The sequence below is a fragment of the Rousettus aegyptiacus genome, unplaced genomic scaffold (genome assembly GCF_014176215.1).
Source record: "Rousettus aegyptiacus isolate mRouAeg1 unplaced genomic scaffold, mRouAeg1.p scaffold_m13_p_2, whole genome shotgun sequence".
NCBI classification, from domain to species: domain Eukaryota; kingdom Metazoa; phylum Chordata; class Mammalia; order Chiroptera; family Pteropodidae; genus Rousettus; species Rousettus aegyptiacus.
Window position 1 is genome coordinate 168,811,777 of NW_023416295.1, and position 26,460 is coordinate 168,838,236.

Here is a 26,460-nt window from a genome sequence, read left to right on the forward strand (position 1 = left end):
AGGCAGTTGGGGTGAGGGTGAGCTGGACCCAGGTCCCCTGCACTGGGCGGGGACTGCTGGGAAGGGCACTGGCCACAGCGCCGTCAACATCCCCTTGACCGAACAGGTCCTGGCTCCAGACACTGCCCTCCTCTCTCACCTCTCCTGAAGCCCAGGGAAGAAGAGGCCCTGACTCATTTCCATTTTCGGGCTGGCTGCAGTCAGGGCACTTGGCTTCAAGTCCCTATCACAAACACACTGTGACCTGGGCTAGTCGCCCTCTGCTTATGCCCTCATGAGGGAGACTGGGATACCTGAGGTCCCGCCGCTCTGACATGAGTTTGGGAGGGACCTGCGGCCCCTTGCGCTGCCGTCCTGGAGCCTAAGCTTCTTGAGGGCACAGTGCCCCTCCTCTGTTCCGCATGTTTATAGGAACCCAGGTTACCATTGACCCAAATGCTGCTAAAAGCTAGCACTCCTGGACCAGGAGCACTCCCGTTTGAAGGGGCTCCTCAGCCACTCCCCGGACAGACGCCACGCTGAGCTGTGGGAATTCCTGCCTGGCAGGGGCCTGGTGGGGAACCACAGCAGAGAACACAAGGGAGCCAGCACCCCCAACTCAAGTTTCCATTCCCGACTCCTGCCTCCAGGCCAACTGGATAAACTTCGCACCAGGAAAGTAAGCATCTAGAAGCCACGCCCCAGGACTTCGTGAGGCTGAGGGCGCCTGTGGCCACACCCCCTCTCTCCTGCTTTCTGCAGGGCTCTGTGCTTTTGAGGGGCTGGGGCGAGTCCCCCTGCGCCGCCCCAGGCAGGAGTGCCAGGCCCTGCAGCTGCACTGCCGACCCGTCTCCCACAGGCCCAGGGGCCGGAGGTGGGACCCCGAGAGCAACGGTGGGGCTGACGACGCAGAGCCGGCAGTCTCCCAGTGAGGTCAGCACCGTGGAATTAGGCAAACAGGGTCACGCTGAGGATCGTGCCCACACGGCCAGTGACTCATGCCGGGGGCAGCCTCGCAGGCAGTGCCTGCCAACCTGCGAGGCCGTGGCCACCAGCTCGGGTCCCACGGCAGCACGCCTTCTAAGGAGAGGGGCCCCAGGGCCGTGCAGAAGCCCCGCCTCTGGCTCCGGGGCGTTTGCCAGCCCTCCTCCACACCTACCCGGAGGAGAGGCCAGACCCCCACCTGGGTTCAAACCTGGCATCCTTACTCTTCAGACATGACCTTGGGCGAGTCAATTTCTCTGAACCGGTTTCTTCGCCTGTGATATGGAGATAATACTTGCCTCACAAGAGAGGAATTAAGTGAGGTAATGCGTGTAGAAATCAATCGCTCAGCAAAGGGCACCTTTTAAGGAGTGGCAGTGGGGCACGGTGGAAAGGGCCCGGACTCTGAACTCTGGCACCACCCCTTACTCTCCAGGTGTCTCTTTGAAAGCTTGGCATCGGTTCCTCTTCTGTAAAATAAGCTGACACTACCTGCTTGTCAGCTGGTTGTGGGATTAAAATCACCCATACACTACGTTTTGTAAGATGATGGGGGGGGGGAGGCTTAGGAGCAGGGGACAGACTGCCTGGCCTTGAACCCCAGCCCAGGTACTTGTGAGCTTCACGGTTGTGAACAAGGTCCTCGACCTCTCAGAGTGGGCCTCGTCCGTAAAAGGGAACAATAAATGATGTTCGCCTAGTGGGGCCCCTGTGGGGTGAGGCACTCAGAACAGCGCCTGGCGCCCAGGAAGTGCTCCGAGCTGCTCTTCCGTCTGACACGTGGCTCTTGGCCTCTCTCCTCCATACGCCTTTCATAGATCCTGGGCCTGCAGTCTTTCAGAGGCCACAGGCCCTACTCCTGAGACAACCCTGCTCTCCTGCTTCTGTCACAGCAGCCTTCCCAAGGCAGTCCTTGGGACGACCCAGCAAAGCGCCCAGGGTAACTCGGACAGTTCCAAGAGGAACAGGTGAGCCACTGAGGAGAATGCGCGTAGCAGAGGACATAGCACCTCAGGGCCAAGGGGGAGGGGCGCCAGGATACCCCTGCTGTCTATGGCTCCTGGGGAGCTGGCACCTCAGCTGGCAAGCCAAGCCCCTCCTCCATGAGCCAAGGGGAGCCGGGAACAGGAAGGGGCAGAGCGCCTGGCCCCAAGGCTGAGGAGTTCCCGCGGCATACACAGCAAGGCCGGCCAGCTGGCTCCCTCAGCGTCAGGCTCCCCTTGGCAGAGGCCATGCGGTGGTCAGCAGAGGTGACCCCAGAAGGATCAAGGGGACCAGCTGCAAAAGCCCAGGCTTCCGAGGGAACTACGTCTGCGTAGAAAGCCCGGCTCTGTGTCCGTGAGCCTCAGTGTTTTCATCTGTGTAATGGGGACAACGCCCTCTTGCTTTGTATGTGAAGGTGTCCCCAGAACAGTGGCCACCTCTGACAGATGTTAGTAACAGGAGGGGCTTGTCAAGGTCAAGCAAGTGATGGAGAATCAGAGGAGGAGATGGGGGCGGGGGAGGCTGGGGGGAGCCTGGCCTGGGAAGGGATCTCAAGTGTTCCCAGAGCTGAGACAGAATGGAAGCTGTGAAGAGTGCAAACCGCAGTTTTATTGGTCCGGTTTGTTCACAGTGAAGCCACCTGCTCAGAGAACCAAAGGGCCAGTTAATGGTGAGGGAGGGTGGCATCTGGAGACTTCATGGGTCTGCAGGATGCCCCAGCCCAGGCATGTTCGCTGGGAGGAAAGAAGGGAGGTGGCTCTTTGGGGGGAAGAGGGGGGCTGGCAGCCACAGGATAATTTAGTGTGGGGCCCAAGGTCTGTTCTTTACAGCAGGAGGTAGAAGGGACCACATAAGGTTCTTTATTACAGACCTACAAAAAAATGAGAGAATTATATATTACTCTCACTTGTTTGGGTTTCTTTTTTTCCTTCTTTTTCTTTTCACAAAACGACAGCAGGAAAGAAAAATGCAGGAGGCAGATGACCCAGGCACTGGGGTTCAGATTGGAAGGGACCAGGGGAGACGAGGACCAAGCTGTCCCTGCCGGAACAGCAAACGCTGCGGGCTGGCCCGGGCTCTCTCCAAGCATCTTGGGAGAACTGACAGGCCTGCAGGGAGCAGACAAGAAGAGAGCGGGTGGGCAGACAGCTGTCCCCAGATCAGCGGCGGCACCACTCCCCTGGCAGTCAGCTGGCTGGAAGCACTCGAGGCTCCATGTTTGGAGGCCCTGTCTCCAGAGCATGGGCCCTCAGGGGCCAGACAGAAGGGAGAGACAGGAAGGGCCGGGAGAGGGCTGTGAATTCGATCGGGGGCCCTCCTGGGACCATGGGGCCCCAGTGAGCAAGGGCAATCAGGGCTCTTCCCTGCTTGTCAGCCAATCAGCTTCTTCAGGAAGGCTTCCAGCTGGTCCTCATCCTTGATGCCCACAAACTTGTCCACCACGTCCCCATTCTTGATGGCTAGTACAGTGGGCACAGCTGACACCTAGACGGAGGGGACAGGGGAGGCCGAGTCAGAGAACCCTTCAATCACTGTTCCAAGCCCCTGCGGGGAAGGCTGGTGGCTTACGCAGGGCAGTCTCTGCCCAAGGCCACGGGTGGGGCCCCTCCCCTTGGTGCAGGGGTCCCACCCACTGGAGCAGCTTTTCCATCCTGGGCTCCCAGAAATACCCTTCCTCCCCCAACCGCATGACTGACTCACTGGCCCGGTGGTTTGGCTGGAATGACAGGAGAGATTAAAATAACCCTGCAGCTGCAGGCCAGTGCTGGGGGTGGGGCGGAGCTGGGGGCTAAGGGAACTTTCTGGAGAATGTGAATCCTGGCTTTGCCAGTCACTAACTGGGGGCCTCGGACAGGTCAGGCCATCTTCGGATCCTCGATGTTCTCTTCCATTAAATGGGGATGGCAGCATCTACACCTTTGAGGGTTTAGCGTAGGGAGTAAAGGTTCACATACAAAGCCGAGTGGTTAGGAGCTCGGGCTATGGAGCTGACCAACCCCACCTTGGGCCACTCGGGGCAAGCCACTTTGCCACTCTTAAGTCTCAGTGTTATCAGCAAATCAGAGATACTAACGGTACTTACACTAGAGGACGTGGGGGCTGACTGAGATAACGTGTGAGAGCTCTCAGCACAGAGCCCTGCACCTGGCAGGGCCGTCCAGATAGAAGCTGGCATGAAGCCAGGCGCACAGAGGGCACTCGGCAAATGGAGGCTGCAGAGGGCAGATCAGAAAAGTCTGACACAGGGCCCCATGTGAGCCACTTTAGCTCAATGCCGTGATGGGTAACAGGGTCCAGAAAGTCATTGACTCATAGTGGACAGTGTGCGAGGAGGGACTCAGCCATGTACGACCTGGCGTTTATTTATTATGGGGGTTGGAGGCAACATTCTTGGCCCATGAAGCATCTTCTCAAGCTCCTTCAGGGGACCCGTACAGATTACATGGTATGTAAATAAGGCCCATGACACTCTGGCATTGAGCATTATCTGTTCCCTGGGCTCCCTGCCTGGCATTTGTGGCCATTTGAAAAAAATATATAAACAGAACAAGATAAACATAGACTTTTCTTATACACAAGTTAACTACAAAGTAACAACAGTGATTTACACAAACATACCAGATTTCACATATCCCGAGTGCTATCCTGCCCATGAGTCACTTTGGGAAGCCAGATTTAAGATTTAAAACGTCCCAACTGTACATGGCAGTCACACAGAAAGAACCACTGGCCAGACCAGCCCAATCTCTCAGCTCAGACCTCGGGTATGTGCCATTGCTCACTCGCAGACTTCGGGTGGCAGGCCTTGCACCCATCTCCTAATGGGCTCCGGGGACAAATGTGGAAGGTAACACAGCCCCTGTCCTCCTTAGTGCCTTCAGACTCCTTCAAGGACCATTCTGGGGTCGTGAGTGGTAGGTGACAGACACAATTCTTAGAGGGTATGTGTGGGTAGACCATGTCACTGATTCCTGTCCTTGTCACGGATGTTGGCATGCAGTGCAAGGGTCCAGCACGAGGCTCGCCCTGTCCCCAGGCTCAGGCAGGGCCCAGAAGCCTGCTCCTAGATTCACCAAGTCACTGAGGCACGTGGTTTCATAGCGAGAATATAGGGCCGGTGCTTTGTTCTTTTGCGCCCTCTACTGGTCTGTGAAGGCAGCAGCCTCAAATCTGGCCACTCTTAACTGAGGCACAAGGCTCAAGCACCAATTAACTGTTCAGCCTTGCCCTTCCTAGATCCTATCCTGTCCTGTTTCTTAACAGAAATAAAAGCTATACGTCACTGTACGAGAAGTGGCCTAGCTGTTTTTGTGTGCCCTCTAGCAGGACGCAACACCCACCAAGGTGGCCTGCAGTAGACTGTTTTTCTCAAGAGCTCCAGACGTGCCCCATTACGACTGTACTTGCATAAACTCACACGTGTGCTCGGACACGCAGACCACGCTGCAGTCCGGTGCACGGCAGACATGTCGCGACTGCATCTTCATGACAACCAAGGCCTAGTTATGCCTGATCAAGGGCGTTCTTTGAAGTCTGAGCGTGTACCCACCCACGGGCATGCCAGACACTGACCTTCCCAGAACACTGCAGGGATACCTGGGCTGTGACTGGACTTCCCTCACCCCCCAGGAGGAGGATGTGGCTTTGCTGATGCGGACTCTGGCTCACAATCGGGAGGGGCTGGTGCCTATACACCCAGCCTTAAATGGAAGAGCACGGGTCCTGGGCACATCTGGACGGTGATGTAAGTTTCAGAGGGGCGGCCGTAAGGCGCCAGAATCTAGCATCTCCCTCAATTGTGACAGCACTGAGGGGACTGAGGGGCGGGAGAAAAGACGAAAAGATGCGCCAAGACGTGCCGTCTCTCCTCGTGCGCCATGAAGCCCCCTGGAGCCTCCCAGGCCTGGCCGAAGACCCTGAGAACTCAGGGCGGCGCTGTGTGTGTGGTCTTTTCCCACGAACCTGCGGCCCACCCGCCTGCGCTCCCACTGAGCTCAATGTCCCCACCTGTCTTCCCTTGTCTCACCCCTCTTCCCTCCATTTGTGACCTATTAAGGACTTACCAACGGACTGGAGACCTCCTGCTCCACTAACCGCAGAACTAACACAAGGGAGACTGCTGTCACCCCAGTCGCCACATACTGGGTGCTTTTTAAGTGTCAGAGATGGTACTAACCACTTGTGAGTGCTATCTCATAGAGTGCCTCACTTTCGAGATGAGAAGACGGAGGCATGAAAGCTGAGTGACTAAGTGGTAGAGCTGGGATCTGAAACGAGATCTGCCTGACTTTGCTGCCTGTGTCGTAGTGATCAAGTGACTCCGTACCTTGCCCCAAGAGCGTGGACTTGGGAGATAAATACCGAGTCCCAGCTGGGCTAGGAAGGACACGTGCAGAAGCATTAAAAGGATGTCAGGTTTCAAACGAGAAACACCAAATGCTCTGCAAAAGGGTTCTTGGAAAAGCTATTGTTGAAAAAATCAAACCCAACTATATGACATTGTGGCAAAGGTAACACTATGGAGACAGTGTACAGGTCAGTGGCTGCCAGGGTTTTGCAGGGAGGAAACGGTGGAGCCCAGGGGACTTTCAGGATGGTGCGGCTACTCTGTGTGATGCTCTAACAGTGGACACATACGGCATTATAAATTCGTCCATACCCCCGAAATGTGCATCGCTAAGAGCGAACCCTCTCGATGACGGGCAGTCCAGGCCGTGATGGAGGGTAGGAAGGGCCTTTACCAGGTACACCACCAGGCTGGCCAGGGCTTTATAACTTTTGCTCCTTGATGCCTGGTCCCAGACTCCCAGCAGTGGCATCACCTGGAAGCTCATGAGAAATGTGGAATCTTGGACCCACCTGGACCTACCGAATGCTAATATGCTTTTCAGCATCCCAGGTCATATTCATGTTTGAGAAGCACTAATTTAGAAGACTTTTCCCTTTATGGTTACTTGGTTGTTTTTCTTTTTTTTTTCCCCCACCTACAGCACCTAGTCTTCCTAGGTGGTCTCCCATCCAAGTACTAACCAGGCCCGACCCTGCTTAGCTTTGGACATCAGACGAGATCGGGCACGTTCAGGGTGGCATGGCCATAGACTTGGTTGTTTTTCTAATGCTTTTTAAAGGGAAGTCTATAGAAGAGGTGAAATAAAAGGATAAAACTCCCAGGGTGAGGTCAGAAGCAGAAGCCCCAGAGGAAAGTATAAAGGCTCAAGTGTCCACATCCAGATCCACAATCTCCCTCTTAGCGGGCATTCAGCAGAAACCCCAGGAGCTGGGAGAGCAGAGAGCTCTTCACTTTCCCAAGCTAGGGCGGCAGAGTCTGGGGGAGGGGAGCAGCAATTGACAGTGGAACCCCAAGGCCTCGACTCTTTCCCTTCCCTTTCCTTTAGGAGACAGCAAAATCCTAGGGTGGACAGTTGACTTTTTCTCTTAAAAAATGTGATGCAAAGGAAGAGAAATTTGTGTGAGGAAGAACACCCACCCTGAGGGTGTGCTGGGCACGGGAGGGCTGCCAGGAGCGCTTGGGGAGAAGCACCTGAATCCCTAAATGTAATTTAAAGCAGTTTCTCCAACAAGTTATCCAACATCTGGAAAAGCACTTCAGGCCCTGGAGGAAGCTGTCCCAGGCTGAGATCTTAGCTAAAGCTTCTCCCTCGGGCTCTTTCAAAAGCACAGGTGCGACGGAAGGAAGGGACTGGGGGTGGGTCAGGAAGCATCGCTGCTGGAGTGTCCTAAGCTTGCAATGACATCTGCCCAGTGCTTGGTAAAAGGGGGGGGAGGGGGAAGGGGAAGTTGAAATCAGGTGACTGAGCCCAAGAGCCTTGAGGTCCTTCTGCGTGACCCACGTGCTTTCTGGCCAGTGGACAGAGGGAGAAGAGAGGGGGTCCTATGGGAGGGCCCCCCACGCACGTTCCAGGCTCAGCCACAGGACTTCAGTGCGCAGCCCTGCATCACTAGCCTCCCTGAAATGCAGGTGGAGTGGTCTTGGGAGCTCTCGCCACTGTGCAAACACAGCTGGCAGGAACTGGGTTATTCTTCTCTGTCTCTGTACCAGTTATCACAGTTCCTGGCACATGGTTGGTGCTCACGTTGTGTCTGCTGAAGCTCTGCTGGCCGAGGCTGAAGCTGTGGAATCGGGCAGTGCCAGGAGGGAGCCTAAGACATCTTAAACCTGTCCATCATCCTAGGGATGCCCAGGGTCTCCAGCCCTAAGCTCACATGAGGTCACACTCTTCCTGTCCCAGCTGCTGTGGGCCTCTGGGGGAGGGATGGACAAGAAAGGAAAGCTAGGGGAGTCCCAATGGTCACACAGGTGCCCCTCTGATGGAGTGATCTACAGGAGAGCCTTTGGAAAAAAACCAACTCATCTCCCCAGCCAAGTTCTTGTAAGCAGCCTCGGTTCCCCAGTGCCATGGATGGTCTTTGGAAACTGCCCCTAACCATCTGCAGCAGTCATCGGTGGCTCTGCTGTCCCAACACCTACCGCTCTGGCCTCTGGTCAGGGAAGCCTGATTTCCTCGGGGTGATTTTTCCTAGCCCCAGATCAGAGGGTAGCAAGCCGATTCTCACTCCTGACCCTGTCCATTTCTTGCTACAAGGACAGGCTGGAAGATGGGCATCTCTACCTGATGGGGTCTGGTAGGAGTTGATCCTAGACTTCCAAATGCTAAGAAAGCAAGAGGCCCCCTCTTTTAGTCATTTCTTACCTGAAGGAGGAAGGGATGAAGGTTCATTCTGGCCAAATCCAGATATTTCAAGAGAACTAGAAATCTGGATTTTCTCATGAAATCTTTTGAGTTTTAAGTATCAGCATCTGGTTCAATATTTTAAAAAAGCACTTCGAGGACCAGACAACCCTGTCACTAAGCTAGATTTTGCCTACAGGCCACCAGGTAGGACCACAGCTCTGTGATAACGCTATCCTCGGCATGGCTATGCAGACGCCTTCTGACATGGCTGCAACTGGCCTTCCTGCCTGCCTGTCCTCTCCCCTTGCCCCACCCTTCGCTCCAGCCACAGCCACGGGGGAGCTCTGTCCTTTAACCACGGTGGTCTCCCAGGCCCAGAGGATGCCCCACTTTCCATGCATTTCCCACTCCTTTTCTTCCAGTATGCTCTGCTCTGGGCACACAGGCTCTGACATTCTGTGAGCAAACCCGTGAGACCCTGACCTCGGGGCCTTTGCATCTGATGTCTGCTCTGCCTGGATCACTCTTCCAAAAAGCCGTGTCCTTCACTCCTTACTCTCGTAGGTCTTACCTCAGATGTCGGCTTCTCATAGAGGCCTTCCCTAGCCCACTTTTTGGGAAAAGAAACCCTTAGTCCCATGCTCAGCACTCCCAACCTCTATTCCTGACTTTTCTCCATAGCACTTATTATCTAAAACAGGGATCAGGGAACTATGGCACATAGGCCAAACTCAGGCCACTGCCTGTGTTTGCAAATAAAGTTTTATTGGCACACAACTATGCCCATGTGTTTATACACTGTCTATGGCTGCTGTGCTACTACAGTGACAGTTGAGGGACTACTTCTTTTGTGCATCTCTTCTCTCAGCACTTCTTGCCCTACGCTGAAATGACGTCCATTTACTGTTACCACCCACTAGACTAAGAGCTGCTTGCGGACAGGGAGCTCAACTTTTCCGCACCAAGCGTTGTGAATGCCTGGCGCACTGCAGGGCTCGCAGACTACTGCTGACTGAACACGTGGCTGGGTGAGTTCCTGAGAGCAGGAACGCATCGATGTCCCGAGACACAGAACCACGTGGTGTTCTGGGTTCTACATTCCACTTCCTAAAGGTGGTAACGCAAGAGAAGCGGCTCAGAGGATCGATGGAGTCACCTCTGCCAAGTGATCTGAACTCCTGAGAGCTCTAGAAAAACCACGACACCTCCCCCTACAGGGTACCTGGTGGTCCCCGAGACATCTCCTGCACCGGCGACCCTGTGACCCCAAGCATTCCCCACACTGCTACCCTGCGCAAGCCCGCCAATCCATACCTCATACTCTATGGCGAGGTCTGTGTGGTCGTCAATATCCACCTTGGCCATCACCACCTTTCCATGCTGCTTGGCCACCACTTTCTCTAACCTTGGCCCCAGGATCTTGCAGGGACCGCACCACCTCGGAAGGGGAGAAAAGAAGCGTCCCGTCACAAAAGCACTCAACTCCGCTGATCTGTACTCTCTCCAGAACCTTCCCTTGACTATCTTTCTAAGGGAACTTTTGCCCTTATTACCTGTTTACGGTGTTTTATTAGCCTATAATGTTGACATGTCAAACGGTTATGCCAGGAGACTCTCCAACTGGGGAATTCTCTAACTTCTAAAACACGGGCCTCAATCCCAAGGCTCTTTTATAAAGGTTATTTCGCTTATTTCAGTATATCTAAAAGAAATCACTGTCGAAAAGAGAAAACAAATGCACTGTCATATAGAAGAATATGGGATTTGAAGTTAAAAGGTTTGAGTGCAAAGAGAGGCTCCTGAGCAACCAGCCAACCATTGTGGGCCCCTGTTTCCTAAGCCTCTCAAAGCTGTGATGAGAAATCCACTAAGGCCAAGTGGGGAAACATGCTCTGTAAGCTTCAGGATTACTTCAAACACCTCACCCACTCAGAACGAAAGGGAGGAGAACCTGATGGCTAGAGGGTATCTACATACAACATGCCAGTCACTGGGCCAGGGCCGTCTCAGCTTTAACTAGACAGAACCCTCGCCCTACAAAGGGAAAGAAAACATCTTGTTATGAAACCGAGGCCCATACCAGTTAAGAAACTTGTGCAAGGTCACAGAGAAGCATGGCTGGGGCTGCGACCCAAGGTTGTGTTCCCAGTGTCTTCTTTTAGCCCCAGGATACTCTGTGATCCCCAGGCCCGGTGTCAATGGCTAGCACTGCACTGAACACAGGTGCTCCTCTCTAGGTGGTGAGCTTTTTGAGAACAAGCTATCACCCCTACGTATGGGGCACTAAAGACGGTGACTGGCACCAAATGAACAAACTCCCGCCCTGCTTCCTTGTTGGAGCAGGAAATGAAGCATCACCCCCATTTATCATTCATTTTAGAAGCCCTCTCTAGAGTGCTCACTATACCTGGAAGGCTGAACAACTATGCCTTCCATGAACCCCTGGCTGATGACTTTGTTTTTAGCCTTCGAAACCCTTTCCACTCAGAGATTTCAATTCATGAACTTACAATACCTAAAAACCCAATCTGTAAGACCTAATTTCTTATTACAAGTGAAGAAAGGAAGGCACGAGGACATCAGGTGGACTGCCCAAGGCGACATGGCGACTCCGAGAAAGAACAGGAAAGGAAGCAAAACAATCTGTCAAATATTTGCCCAGACTTGTAAATCGGGCTACACTGGCTCCTTCTACAATGTCTCATTTTGAGGGGTTCGTCTAGGTTTTTTGTAGCCAGGCGTCTAGCCAGGCCCCAAAGGTCTGGAAATGAAGGCCAGGTTAAAAATCAGTAGGCCACAGGTATTTAAACATCCTGGAAATGAACTGAAAAGAAACTCCTGCCCAGCCCCTGCACGCTCAGACACCACTGCAGTGGCATTAACTTTTTACCATCCCTTCCCAGTTTTGGTGTTAAGATGTTAAAATAAAATGAGTGTTATCTGCAGGGCCGGGAACTGGTATGTATCAAAAGCCGGAAGATGCTATAGTTATATTTTTCATGCTTTGGGCCAAGCTGAAAATGATTCTGAGCCATTCAGGCAGTGAGATACAGAACACAAGTGTTTCTCAGCACTAAGCACAGTGAGTTTTAAAGACTGTTTACTAATGTCTCCTATCAGACTACACTCAATCTCTGAGAGCAAGGATTCGGTCTTCCCAGTCTATATAGTAAGTCTATGCATGAGAAGCATCAAACGTGCTACTGAGACACAGCACACACTCAAAAATACTTGCATAAGTGACATCCCAGTCTTTTCCTGATTCCCAGGACTCACTGTGCATGGAAATCCACAACCACTGGTGTCTCACTGTTGACAACTCGGTCTTGAAAGTCAGGTCCATCCTGGATGTTAAAGGTTGTCGTACAGACTCTGGTGGTATATATTGACCGCACCTGGCTGGGTGTTACTGTCAGGTCACCAGGACTGCATTGTGGGGTCTGCAGGGCCCCAGAGGCGAGGGGTGCCCACCGACCTTGAGGGGGCTTCCTGGAGATGACAGAAGCCAGGAACCTCCTCAGGAGAAGCCGCTGAGCCATCTGTGATGGGAAAGGGCAGGAAGAGCTGCAGCAAACAGGAAGTCAACACACCAGAAAAGAAAGATATCTGGGTACTGGGGGGCTCGAGATGCAATGCTGGAAGCGAAGTTCCAGGAAATAATATATAAGATTTCTGGAGTATAGGGGCGTTAAGAATGAGAATCAAGGAGAAGGAATGGAAACCAGGACAGGATAAGCGGGTTGACAACCAAAAAGAATTCAAGATATTGGTGGAATTACAATAGAAAGGAGAGAGGAACCAATATATACGGAGCACCTGTCAAAAGCCAAGTGCCTTACATTATAGCCCTTTCAGATCAACTGTGAGAATCTTTCTGTAGTAACGTCCGTATTACAGATAAGGAATCCAAGGCTCAGTTACGATGTCACATGCTCAAAGTAACCCAACTCTAAATGAGACTCAACATCGGAATCCAAGGCCGTCAGCAAAGTCCTTACTCAACTGAATATGTTTTTTAAAAAAATGTTTTAATGGGATATTAAGGTGTAAGGGGAGGGCGCTGTCAAAAAATCAGGAAAGAGGAATCACAATTCAAGGAGGAACGAAAAGGCACAGAAACAGGTGCGAAGTGGGAACTAAAAAAGAAGGAACATCTGTGTGGAGGGAACAGGGGAAATCGGACGTCACGAGGGACCCCGGCTCTCCAGAGGGGAGGTCCTACCCCCCAGGGGTCTCCACCCACTCGGCCGCCGGCCCCGTTAGAAACGCGGCCGCAGTACGCCTCAGCCGCGACACCACGTCGAGCCACCCCACCAAGGGCCTCCTACCTCCCTGCAGCGCGAACGGAGGGACGCACGGCCCAGCCCTCCCCGCCCGTCAAGGGCACGTCTGTCGTCACTTCCGGAGAGGAGTGCTTTTCATCGTCACTTCCTGGGACTTGAAACCTGCAGTACGTTTATCCGCAACTTGAGGGGCGGCTCGGATTTCCACCAATGGGGATGGCGGGGGAAAGCACAGATTAAGGGGGGGAAACCTCAGTTAGGGACCGGAAAAGAGGGAGATACAGAAAAGGGAGGGACCGGAAAAGGCGGTGGCTCAAGGGCGTGGGGGGAGGTGCCGGAAGAGGTGGTCGGGCCGGAAGATGCGGTGAAAGGAGGCGGAAGTTCGAAGGAGGTACCAGCGGTGGGAAGGCGTGGAAGGAAGGTGTGGTTTTGGTGTTGGGAAACTCAGGCTGCTTTATGCTCATCCAGCGCTGCTCACCCCTCTGCTTCACTGTCTTCCAAAAACTCGTAGAGGTGCTGGAAGGTTCTTTCCTTCCACTGTTCAAATGAAGACGTTAAGGTCCTAGGTAGTGTAGTGCCGGTTAAGGGGCAAAAGACCCTGACTCAGAGTAAAGAGGCCGCTTTTTGGCCCTTGTCTGTATGACTGCCTGGTTTTAGGCAAGTCAGCCTGCCCGGGAGGCCTTCAGTTTACCAGTATGGGACATGAAGGGCTGGGCTTGTCATGCACTTATTTCAGTCGCTAGGAAAGTCTGCCCCCGCAAGATGCCAGATAGTAGTTACACTTGGAAGGCCTGTCTTTGAGGCTCCAGGTGTAGAGTGGTGACTTTTGAACCCCTTGGGCCGCGGCCTTCCTTTAACCCTGTTGAGATTCAGAGCTAATCACCTCAAGATATGCTTCTGTGGTGTTTGGATTGTTTTGAGCTAAGGGTAATTTTAGCTTCAAGCTCAAGAGAAACTTCTGCCCCTCCCTTTACCTAGGAGAACTTGAAGTAGGGGCCTTGCCCATAACAAGAGTCTTCTCTATCAGCAATAATCTCTTTTTGACCTATCTGTATGACTGAGCAAACTTCTGTTTACTAAACATCTGCTCTTCTCTTTTTGCAGTGACCCTTTAAAGCCCCCAAGGCACCTTAGTTCATCCATAGCTCAGAATGTCACATGCCCATGTTCCCTGTCTCTGAAATTCTTGTGCATGTGGGGGGAATCTCTGACTCATTTTTGTGGGGTGCCCATACATACGCATGTATTAAATTTGGTTATTTTCTCTTGCTAATCTGTTTCATGTCCATTTGATTATTAGACCAGCCAAAAGAACCTTGAGGGTAGAGGAAAGTTTGTTCCTTCCCCACAACATCTATTGTCAATGTCAACAGGGCAACAGGGGTCTAGGCACCTGTGTGTCCCAGGCTGGTGTCACAGCCACCTCTTGTCTCCTTTGCACCCTGTATCTTGGATTACAACCTCTCATGACTTCTTACAGTCCTATGAATACATGCCTTTGCTTAATTCGAAATGCTTCTTTCTCTCTCCACTTGGTAGAATATCTACACTACTCATTACCTCTTCTGTGAACAGCATTAATTGCTTCCTTCTCTCTAGTGTTTTGTTCATAACTTTTACATAATACATTGCAGTGTCTGTGTCTTTGCTAGACTGTATGCTTCCTGAAAGCAGGGATTTATAGCTTTTATGTGACTCCATGTGCCCAGCACTGACATGATACAGTGCCTGATCACAGGATGTTCAATAATGCTTATTAAGCTGAATATCTTTGGATATCTAAGGGAGTGGTTTGCAATCAGAGGTTACATGACCTGCCCAAGGTCATGAGGCAGGTAAATTGGCATAGTGTGTATCTTACACCTCCACTACAGCCAGTAGGAATCACAACTCCAAGTCTCCATGAGTGTGTCTCTCATTCCTGCACTTTGCAGTTGCTACTCCTTGTGATTGGAAGGCTTTTCCCTCTACCATCCATCTAAGAAAATGCTACCAGATACCAGATTAGGCATCACCTCTGGGGACACTTTACTGAACCCACTCCAGTGGGGGTAGATACCCTCTGAGCTTCTACAACCCCTGTGCATCTTTCAATCACCACACTCAGTACTCTGTTCTTACTATTTATTCCTCACTCCTCACTATACTGTTGCTTCTGGGGGTCCATCTGTCTCTCCACTGCTTACCTCAGTGCTTGGTGCATCATAGTAGGTACTCAGCGATTACTTGAACTCAGTGATTACTTCCATGAACAGAGAGCAGGGACCCACATCAAATCTTCCCATTCCAAATCCCATTGTCCCCACTGTAAGGTGAACACGTGACGCGCCAAGAGAAGTTTTAAAAGCAAGCCTTTATTGGGAGGGGAGCGAGGTTCTCTGGTCCAGAGAGGAGAGGGGCCAGAGAAGTTGCGCCCTGGGACGGGAGGGGTTAGTTTTTATAGGGTTATGTGGGGGTAGGGCATAGAATGGGGAATGTCAGGTGAGCATCCAGATTAGGGTGGTGGCAGATTAGGAGCATGGTGCCAGGGCTTTAGGGTGGGCCCTTGTCTGGATTCTGGTGTCAAGCTGGGAAGCCTCCAGGCAGGCCCCCGTGGACCTAACACCCACCACAATTCATAGCCCCAATTTGCCTTTAGAAATCATCGCCATGTTTTCATCTTGACCACATCATGCTATTATTTGTCCTCTGTCCAATTGGCAGGTTGGGATAAGTGCACATCCCCTGGCCACCAGCAGCCATGTCAGCCTTCCACTTAACAGAGCCCCTTGTCCATCGCAGGAAGGAGACTAGGTGAGGGCATGGGCAGGCACGGCCACTCCACCCTGTCTCACTTCTTGCTTTTGCCTCTGTCCCCACCTAGGACTGAAGCCAACAGTGGTGATCCCCGGGGGCACCGCCAGTACCAGCTCTCCCGAGGTCACCATTTCTTGGTGCAGCTGTTCTGTTACTGCCAGATGCCATCTGGCAGGGCACTTCCACCCTGTCCATTTTCATTTCTGTTTTTCTGCGTCCCCAGCACTTTCTCTTCCAGAGTCACTTATTGACCCTATTCAGCATTTCCACAGCATTTTCTGGAAGGCCAATTTCCTTGCTTAATTCACATTCCAAATCCAAAGGAGAACCAGTCCTATTTATTGTTATTCCATAGGCACTTTACCTCCGTTGGCCTCAGGCTTCTCATCTGAGAAATGGGAAGATGTCTTCCTCATAGGGCTACGGGGTTGTGGGAAGGAGGTCTCCATCGTTAGCACCTAACGAGAGATGAATGAATCCTCTTCCCTCCTGCAGAAAGAGAGCCCATGAGACACATGGAGAAGGAAGCGCTCACAGCAGGCTACAAAGGGGCTCCTCAGCTATCGGCTGGCTCATCCCCATGAGTCACAAGACAGGTTCAGGACACAGGTGTGAGGGGAAGGGAAGGAAGCTAGGACTGGCAGCCTGAGCTAAGTGTAAAGCTTCTATTGCTACCTCTTACTGATATTTATTGCATTGTTTTTCAGACTGTGAGATGTGAATCATCAGTAGGTTTACAAAACCAATTTAGTGGGCTGTGATCAGCTTTAAAAAGAAAACGATTGAAAATATCAGAGTATGTTGCATATTATGAGTATTATTTTGTTTGCGTTATGTCTGTATGTATGTTCTAGGTTATGAAATAAAATGTATTTCTTACTGTGGATCATGTTCAAAGGGTTTGAAAGCTCCTGATGGGTTGAGGAGTTACCAGACACCTGACATCATTCTAAGCAGCCTATATGTATTAACTCATTTAATCCTACAACCCTATGAGGTTGGTACTGTTATGGCCCCCAACTTACACATGGGGAAACCGAGGCATACAGAGGTTAAGTAGCTTGTCACCCAGATAGTAGGGGGTGGAAGCTTAAAGGTGCTGCATTGCCTCTGGCAGGGCTCTCGTTTGACTCGAGACTGCTGCCTCTTCTTCCCTGCTAAGCCCCAGGGACCAGCCAGCCAATCGAGGCCATCAGAGGGCAAAAGTGGGGAATTGCAGCTGGTGGCGGGGCAGACAGCCGCGGTTCTTAGCCGTGGCTGTGAGCAGAGGCACCCACATGGTGGCAGTGTGGTTCCTTCAGCCTCTTCCATGGCGGGCCAGTCACACCGGGCACAGCCCTGGCGCCTGGGCTCCCTCAGGTTCTTCTGTTAGAGGATTTCATGACTAGAGGGAGACACCATAAAAAAGCAAAAACAGGCAAAGAGAGGTGGGGGGCCGCCGTCTAGGCTGATAGTGCGTTCCTCTCCAAGAGGCGTTGCTCTTAGAACTCTCTTTGTTTTCAGTTACCATCTTGATGATACATTTTTTAAAACTGTTGCAGAACAATTGGAACTATGACTTATGTTTAGTAATTCCAGAAGCTGGTTTCGTGTTCTGCTGTGATTTACGTTCTGTTGCGTTTCCAGCGGTTACACAGCGCTCCCTCGCCCCTTTCTGAAAATGAGACCTGACACTGGAACAGCAACGTAACCCTCAACTCAGACTGGTGACTGCTTCGTCTTGGGACAGGAGATCTGGAATGTCCTGGCTGTGATGTAGGCGGACATGTTGTTGCCCACACTTGCTCGTCCCAGTGTGAGCCCAGTGCCCTCAGCAGACGCATGCAGGCTGGGGCACCAGGGCACCAGGGATCATCCTGGATCCTGCCCACTGTTGGGGTGAGGCCCCTCATGGGTTCCTGCCTTGTCAGGTCTGGTGGCTCAGGTTCTGCTGGGCAGAGCCAAGCCTGCAGCTGCAAGAGGCTGGGGAAGGGAAACAGGGAAGGCCCCTTCCTCCTCACCAAACCTCTTTGCCTCCTGCACCCTTTGACCCGGAGCAGAAGGCTGCTGTGGGGCAGAAAAATGAGCCCTGCACCCAGGATTGGAAATACTTCTTCAGCAGGCTCGGCCTCTAACCCACTTAGTGCGCTCAGGCAAGTCGGGCAAACCCTCCTGGCATCGTTCCTCCTGAGGCGCCGACGATGCTTATTCTACAGGAAGGTTGGGGACTTTCCTAATAATGAAACAATGGCCAGCACATCTGTGCTTCTTACCCTGCGCCTCACAGCTGTTTTAGCACTTTTCCTGTTTCAACTGATTTTATCCTCACAGTAAGCAAAATATTATTATTAGCCACATTTTACAAATGAGAGAAACCGAGGTCCTGAAAGGATAAATAATTTAGTCAAGGCTGTGAATCAAGCAAATGGCAGAGCTGGGGTGCAAACCCAGGCTGACTGGCCCGAGAAAGAGCATGTTAACAACGCAGCTCTACTACGTCTTTAATATTATCTAAATGAGACTTAGCATGGAAAAGTACCCTTTGATGTAAATATTAGCTTGTATTATAGGCTATGCCTGGAGGTGCAAATCACAGACCTGTGCTAGGAAGGTAGGTCCCAGGTGTGCTGGCGCCCCGGTTGGTGAACACATGGGCTTTGGAGTCAGATGGACCTGGATTTGAATCCTGGCTCTGCCACTTACATGCAATATGATGTAACCCATCTAAGGCTTGGTTTTCTCATCTGTAAAATGGGGCTGGTATTGCCTACCTCAAATGCTGTTTATAGATGTGCAAATCAAGTCTTAGAGAGGTCATGTGACTTGCCCAGGACACATAGCTAGTGAGAGGTGGGGGCAGGTGCACATCCAGATCTTCTGACCATAAGTCTGGAGTTTTTCCTACTGACCTGCAAAGATTTGGTGGGGCCAGGTCTAAGGATAAGTATATTAGCCTTTAGTTTGTGGAAGCATCACTGGAAAAAGTCACAGTGAGGTCCAGTAAAGGTGACGTTTAGTTTCCTGAACCTTTGCTTCCTTGTGTATAAAACCGGACTAATATTGTAATAATATGTACCAATATCCTAGGGTTATTGTGAAGGATTAAATAAGATAATGCAAGTAAAGGGCTCATAGTAAGTGCTCTTAGATTTCAATCTTGAAATTCACTGAGGCTTGCTTTATGGCCCAGCCTATGTTCTACCTTTATGACTGTATCATGTACCCTTGAAAGGAACAGTTCTACGGTTGCTGGCTGGCTTGTTCGATAAATATCAGTTAAGGTCTACTGCCATGCTACCCTAAACATGCCAATCTCATCTGATCTTGGAAGTTAAACAGAGTCGGGCTTGGTTAGTACTTGAATGGGAGACCACCTAGGAATACCAGGTGCTATAGGTGTTAAAAAAAAAAAAAGGTTAATTAGGGCACTGTGGTTGATAGAGTGTTGTTTACATTCTCTATGTCTTTACTGATTTTTCTGCCTCGCCGATCTATCAGTTGTTGAGAGATATTTAAACCAAATATGATTATGAATTTATTTCTCCCTTTAAATCTGTCAGTTTTTGCTTCATCTCTTGAAGCTTCGTTATTAGTCTCTTACATATTTATGATTTTTATGTCTTCCTTCTGTATTGACCATTTCATCTTTATGAAACATCCTTCTTTAACTCTGGCAATGCTCTTTGTCTTGAAGTTTACTTTATCCGATATTTATAGAGCTAGTCTAACTTTCTTAATGATTGTTGTTTGTCTAACATATCTTTTTCAGTTCTTTTATTGTCAGTCTATCTGAGACTTTATATGTAATTGTAACTCTCAAAGACAGCATATAATTGGGTCTTGCTTTTTTTGATAATCCCTGGTTATATTTAGTGTTTAGTTTGTCCACAATTAACATAATTGTTGGTATGTTTTGATTTAGGTCTACTATTTTACTCTTTGTCTTCTGTTTGTTATATATGTGCTTTGTCCTTCTGTTTTTCCTTTCCAGACTTCTTTGTGGGTTAATCGAATATATATTTTAGAATTTAATTTTAATTCATCTATTGACTCTTTAGCTGTACCTCTTTACATTATTTTTTTAGTGGCTACTCTAGGGAGAAACATGTTTACATTATACACATATATTCAATATACATCCTTAGCTTTCTGCAGTCCACTTAGAGTTAATATTGTGTATATAAAAAAATCTAAGAACCTTGCATACATCCATTTACACTCATCTTTTACACTGTATTGTCATATGTGCTACATCTGTAAGCCAAGAACCCTATAATATGTTGATAAATTTCCTTTAAACCATCATATATGTAGTTTTTAAAAATTAAGAGGAAAATACGGTCAAATGTTTACCCATATATTTGCCCTTCCTGGAGTTCTTCAGGGATCCGAGTTTTCATCAGCCTGAGAACTTCAGCATCAGTCTTTACCGATTGCTTCTCCCCTTGAGTATGGGTCATATTTTCCTGTTCCTTTATATGTCTAATAATTTTGGAATATACCCTGGACATCGTGATTGGTATATTGCAGATACTCTGGATTCTGTTTATTATTCCAAAGAATGTAGGTTTTTTGTTTGTTTGTTGTTTGTTTAGTGGGGAGTTGACTTGGCTAAATTCAAACTCCAAGTTCTGACCGTCTCCTTTGTGCTGAGCAGCCGCTGGAACTCAGTTCAGTTTTTCGGCCTTAGATGAGCTGAAAAACCCCACACATGGCTATCTCAGGGGTCAGACAGAGATTTGTGCAATTTACATGTAGAATTTGGGGCTTCTTCTCTGTGGCTTTCTTTTTGGGACTTTTCCCGCCCTTGCTTCCCCCTCCATGGTACCCCTCAACTCTTTCCCCTGGTTCTTCAAGCCAGCAAGATCGTGAGTTTGTACTGGGATTTCAGCTGTCCTGTGTGGTGCTAGCTGGCATCTGTCCTCAGGCGAAAAGCTTTAAGAAATGGAAAACTCAGTGCCATTTCCTTCTTCAATGTGTCAACCTTCCTCTAGTTTCTTACCCTCCAGTGTCTCCAGGTAATTTTGAAAATGTACCTCTCTTCTCCAGAGTTGTTACCTGTGAGAGGATATGGTCTGATAGAGGATACTCCACCATTATCAGAAGTGCTTACCATTATTATGAATGCAGGTTTTCGATATTTACTGAATAGCCCGAGAACCTAGCACATGGAGGATGCACTCAGTTGTCCTACAAGGTGGTAACTCCCAGCTCAGTGCCGCACGAAGCAGAAATTGGGAACAGGTTTCACATCCCTTATTTTTACTTTCTGTTTGCTTACGTACACGTGGTCTATGTCACCTCTGCTTTGTGTTTCCCCAAATTAACAACTCTTAGAGCACAAAGTTATTTCTTTCTTGGAACTCAGTGAACTTTTTTTATGTTGGAAAAATAGTTTTCTTTGTTTATAGCTTTCCTCAGGCTTCCCTACTGGATGCAAGTTGAAGCCATCCTCTCATTTGGACCCTCGGGTTGCTGAGCCCAAGCCTAAAGGTGGTAAGATAGGAAGGAATAGCTGCTTTGGGGAGTTAAGGGCCCACACAGTTGACATAAACAGCTTCTCACAAGGAACCAGTTACCTGTCTGTAAAGATGACTCGAATTATCCTCAAAGGAATCAGTGATCAGCTTTGAAGGAGATCACTTTGCTTTTATTGGACCAGAGCTAGGTGCAATTGTTCTCATCTACCATGAAGATTTATTGATGTCCTACTATCTGTAAGGCAGAATTTGTTACAGATACATGGGCTGTTATGGGCTGGATGTTTGTGTCCTCCCAAACTTCATATGTTGAAGCTCTGATCCCCAATGTGATGGTGTTTGGAGGTGGGGCCTTTGAGGGGTAATTATGTTTAGATGAGGTCATGAGGTTGAGTCCTCATGATGGGACAGAGGGACAAAAAAAAGGGCAAAGACCACTCATATTATTATAAATTACAATATCACGGATGGGAATAGAGGGACTAGACCAGGATATAACGTTTATGTGATCCCTCAGCACCCTCTCCTTTCTTTATCTTGAGTACTTATTGCTTGTTTAATGTCTGTTTTCTCTACCGGACGGTAAGCTCCCTGAGGAAATAGATTCGGATTCTCTTCTTCTCCATTTTAGCCTGCAGATGCCCAGCACAGACAATTTACTGTTGCTTTTAATCTATTACAAAGCTCCATCATCCGTACATGCAGGACCTAACCCTGTGGTTGAACACAGTAGGCACTGGGCAGATGGTTTTTGAATGAGAGGGAGAAAAAAAGAGAATAAAGTGAGAAGTGGCTTCAGTTTTGGTGGTCTGTGAATGGAAGTCCCTTAACCCTGCCCTCAAGAATGTTCTTTCGGGAGGCTTGTATAATTCAGGACTCTTTCGGGGTAAGTGTCAGGAACCAACGCAAACCAGCTGATGAAAAAGGACTTACCAGCTTATATGACTAGCACATTCAAGGATGCAGCTAGCTTAGGCATGAAAGGATCCGGATAATATTGCTGAACTCTGTGTGGCTTTCCATCCCTTGTTTTGTTTTCCTCAGCATGTTGGTTTCATTCTCCATGCAGTGGGAAAGATGGCTACTACTAGTCACAAGAAGACAAGCTTGGAGTTGATAATCTAAGAAAAGGAAAATCTCCCTCCCTCCCCAGGTCCATTTATTAAGTCTCAGGCAATATTCTGATTGGCCCAGTTTGGGTCATATGTCCAACTCTTACTCAGTCGCTGATTGGCTAGCCTGCATGTGTCTGCTGCTGTATTGGGTAGCCTCCATACAGTTGGGTGGGAGTCGAATGGGCTCTTTAAAGGAGGGCATGCCAATCATAAACATGCATGTAATAAGGGCTCTTTTATTCAAATCTAATAATATTTCATTTGCCACATCTTGATTTATTAATGTCTGGCAAAATTGGGAAGTCTTTGATATTGAAGGAGGGTCCTTTGATCACTGAAAGTTGTGCCGAGATAATTTAGTTTTGCAGAGATGCAAATCCCTTTCAAGTGCAGAGTGTTTGATCTCTGTGAGATACCTGTTTGTTTTGCCGACTTGCACAGGCTACTTGTGGTTTTCGTGAAGGAGAGACGGACATCAGACTTCTGAGTTTCCACCATTTAATTTCAGGCAACCACATAACGTGTCCCAACTGAGTCTCCAGGCACTCTCTTCCTTTATCTATCTGACTCATGCTGCTTCTCCTTTTCCTTTTCTTTTTAATTGATCCCTTAGTATAGGTACACCAAGTGGTGTAAACCATAGCTGTATTTTACTTAAAGAGACTTGATGGGTGTGTTCTGCAGTTATCTCTGTAATTTGTGTATTAATAATAGCTAATAAAGTTATTATTCCTGTTCTTACAAATTTACCTTCAAAACCACCTTTATAATTTGCCCCTGGCGCCTATCCCTCTTGTCTATTGCTGTGTAACAAACTACTCCAAAACTTAGTAGCCCAGAACGATGACAGTTATTTTGCTTATAAATATGAACTTTTGGTGGGGCTTGGCAGTGACAGCTCATTTCTTCTCCACGTGGGGAGGTCAACTGTGGAGGGTCAACTAGGGCTGGACCATCCATTTCCAAGATGGTGTCCCCACTGGGCTGCCAGGTGGTGCCAGCTGTCACATGGGCCTCTCCCCAGGGCTTCCTCATGGTATGGTGGTCGGGTTCTCAGAGAGGAGGTAGAAGTTGCCGGCCTCCGAGGGCCTGTGCCCAGAAACTGGCCTGGCATCACTTCTACCACGTTCTTGTAGTCAAAACAGTCCGAGGCCATCCTAATTCAAAGGGAAGGGGACATGGACCTCACATCTAGATAGGAGTTGCCAAAGAAATTTTGTCCATCTTTAATCTACCACAGCGCCTCACGGCAGGCTTCTGGGCACCTCTTGCTTTCCTGATAGACTGACTTATTTAAAACTTAAACATGGCTGGCGTTAAGGGGCTCATCTCATACATTTTTGTAGTTGCTTTATTTCTAAACTACAATGACAGATTATAACATACTGCGAACACGCTGAGATATTGCATTGTCATTTTTTTTGTTGTTGTTGGTGGGACTTTGCTGCATCTAATTATTTTATCATGCTTTGGAATGACTTGAGAGCCTGGTCTGTGATGGTAACATAGCAAAAAGAATGAAAAAGCAGTCAACACACTTGATTTTGCAGTTCTCACTAAACTTGAGGCTTCCTTAGAAGAGTAGGCAAATCAGTCTTATTTATGCAGAACTGAGAAAGGAGCGAGACATTCTGTTGGTCCTTTCTTCCCTGCTTAAATACATCTGTTGCATGCTATTTTTTATTTCAGGCTTGATGGATTGGTCGTGTGATGTACTTGGATTAAATACTTGGGCTAAGGCATCTCATATATTTGCCCATCAACTTCACTTTGCAGCAGATTTACATTCCGTCTGGGATGCCAGATTGAATTAAATGCTTTTTTAAAGCCTGCAGTCTGACAAAAACCATTCCCCAGTCAGCATTTTCACCATACTTAAAAAATAAGCATCTGCAGTAATATGATGCTGCTTATAGTTTCTTTTCTAGAGAAGACTCCAATTTGGCTTTTGGGGATGATGTGATTGGTCAGAGATCGGAGGAGCCTGAGGCTGAAGCCTGGTGAGGGCCGATGGTCCAGACTCCAGAGCTTTCCTGTTCCCATCTGGAGTCATCCCATCCAGCCCGGATCACAGGACATCTGGTCTGATGTGATGGGTCAATACTCTCTTCGAGGGTACCTTTTTCGTAATCAGCAGTTTAACACTTCTCTGCCCTCCTGTGGGAACCACACACTTTTCTAGGTTTGAGAATTGTTTGGTCTCTTAATTTCTTGTCACTCAATGTTCACATGAAAGAAACTCGGGGATGGCGATTTGGAAATGGTTGCTTTAATGATTTAATATTTGGAGGATGGCTTGAAGGAGGTAGATTTCAAAGTACTACACCACTTACTGTGTAATTGTTCTCAGCCTCAGGTTCCTATAAAATGGGGATAGTAATATCTACCTCTTCGGGCTGTGGTAAGAGTTAAATTAATGTAGGGAAGCTATTTAGTGCATGTATTAGTTATCTATTGCTGTGTAACAAATAACTTCCCACAAAACTTAGCAGCTTAAATCAATAAACATTATCACCAAGTTTCTGTGGATCAGGAACCAGAGAGCTGCTTAGCTGGGCGGTTCTGGCTCAGGGTCTTTCATGCGACTGTGTTCAAGGTCGCGGCCAGAGCTGCAGTCATCTGAAGGCTGGACTGGGGTAGGGTCCCCGTCCAGGCTTGCTCATGTGGCTGCTATGTCTAGTTCCTTGCCATATGGGCCTCTCCATACTGGATGTCCTTTTGACATGGCAGGTGGCCTTCCACAGTGAGGGACAAGAGGGAGGGGGGGAAGGGGAGGGGGAGAGGGAGGGAGAGGGGGAGGAAAAGCACAGTCTCGATGGATAAACTCCACAGTCTTTTTTATAATTTAATCTTGAAAATGACATCGTCATTTCTGCTGTATTTTATTTGCTAGAAGTGAATCACTAAGTCCAGCCCACACCCAATAGAAGATACCTAAGCTCCACCTCTTTGGGGAAGGAGTATCAAAGAATTTGTGGACATAAAACCATGACAACACAATTCTGGGCAAGTAGTGCTTACTCAATAAATGATTAGATGTTATGATTAGATTAGCAGACAAATTCACTTCTTAGTGATTCAGTTTCTAGGCAGTTTTAAGCACACCCTAATTTTAACAGGTAAAAGGAATTTGGGGCTCTATAGTGGATTAGAGATGACACCCAGGTGGCCTCCATGAAATCTTTCATTTCTATCACATGCAAGGGAAGATTTCTTCCACAGATTTCTGCTGTTAGGCTGGCTGGGTCATAGACTCTAGGAGAGGAGCAAACGCCACTTAAAATTCACTTCTCAAGATTGAGAACACTTCCTCCCCCGACAGGGTACAGTGTCTTCCTGGCTGAGGAGAAGGGATGATGCCGTGAGCATCACCTGGACCACGGGGGCAGAGCATACCCTGTGGGTAGGGTTCCTCGCTCCACTCACCCCCAGCAATTTTAAACTCCCCAAAACAGAGATGGTTTTTAAAAATAAATGTTTTTATTTCACTATTATCACAATTTTGGACAAAAGAGGGAAAAGCAAAATGAAAAAATAACCTCCACAACCTAATAAACCACTGACGTTTTGTGATGTTGCCTTTCCATAGCTTCCTGTGTGGTTCTCTATTTCTCTTTTTATAGTTAAAAGTAGTTGCGACTACAAGTTCACATCCTGCTTCTCTTCACTTAACTTGATTACACATGTATTTGTATTACACAATCTTTCACCACTTTTTAGTTTTTGAGAGCTGTATAATATTCCATTGGGTAAATGTACCATAGTTTACTTCGTTTTCCTCATTTATTTTAATCAGTTCTTTATATTATAAAGATTTTTTTTATGTTACATTTATGTAATTATTTCTTGCCCATGCTGTCTTGCCTTTTAATTGTTACGATTTTCTTTAAAATAGTCACATTGACTAGGTGCAGGCTAGATGGATGTACCTGGAAATGTTCAATCTTTTCCTCAGGAGAATTACTCTGTTGCTTCTGGATTGGAAAGGCCTTTTTTTTTTTTTTTTTTTTTATTATAGTACCGCCCCCCCCCCGCCCCGCCATCTCCAGTTTCTCTATAGCTTTAAAAAATTCATCCTGAAGTACAGTATGAATTAAGGCCTAAAATGAGATTTATTTTCTTTTTCAACATTTATTGCACAGATCTGTATGATCTTTTCCATTGG

General features: G+C 48.7%; 1 protein-coding gene, 2 long non-coding RNA genes and 2 pseudogenes across 6 annotated transcripts in view; 3 read left to right on the plus strand and 2 right to left on the minus strand.

The window, feature by feature from the left end:
• Positions 1-2,847, plus strand: LOC118613777. Its single transcript, XR_004955844.1, has 2 exons — positions 1-1,286; positions 1,782-2,847. It is a non-coding gene; the product is annotated as an uncharacterized LOC118613777 (long non-coding RNA).
• On the minus strand, positions 2,539-13,110 carry TXN2 (thioredoxin 2). 2 transcript variants are annotated; one of them, XM_016161766.2, is made up of 4 exons: positions 12,971-13,110; positions 11,919-12,181; positions 9,957-10,080; positions 2,539-3,432 (listed from the first exon to the last, which is right to left on the minus strand). In XM_016161766.2, exons 2-4 carry the CDS (start codon positions 12,179-12,181, stop codon positions 3,319-3,321), a joined length of 501 nt encoding a protein of 166 aa, XP_016017252.1. In that variant the 5' UTR covers positions 12,971-13,110; the 3' UTR covers positions 2,539-3,318. The 2 variants fall into 2 exon arrangements, with proteins under 2 accessions (XP_016017252.1, XP_036093335.1); XM_036237442.1 differs by lacking the exon at positions 12,971-13,110 and adding an exon at positions 12,482-12,851.
• Positions 6,930-7,048, minus strand: LOC118614630 (annotated as a pseudogene).
• Positions 13,018-26,460, plus strand: part of LOC107519265 — a 24,232-nt gene continuing 10,789 nt past the window's right edge. The window contains exon 1 of one of the 3 annotated variants that reach the window (XR_004955841.1): positions 13,018-13,092. This is a non-coding gene — a long non-coding RNA (uncharacterized LOC107519265). Of the gene's footprint in view, positions 13,093-13,133; positions 13,347-26,460 lie in introns of those variants that run through there. The other 2 variants (XR_004955842.1, XR_004955843.1) reach the window with 2 other exon arrangements.
• On the plus strand, positions 18,982-19,099 carry LOC118614246 (annotated as a pseudogene).

Excerpts from the sequence above, each read along its gene's own strand:
- TXN2 (XM_016161766.2), bottom strand. The coding sequence starts at position 12,181 with ATGGCTCAGCGGCTTCTCCTGAGGAGGTTCCTGGCTTCTGTCATCTCC. Across the intron at positions 10,081-11,918 it reads GTTGTGGATTTCCATGCACA|GTGGTGCGGTCCCTGCAAGA; the intron begins GTGAGTCCTGGG and ends TCCCCTTCCGAG. Across the intron at positions 3,433-9,956 it reads ACCTCGCCATAGAGTATGAG|GTGTCAGCTGTGCCCACTGT; the intron begins GTATGGATTGGC and ends CCCTCCGTCTAG.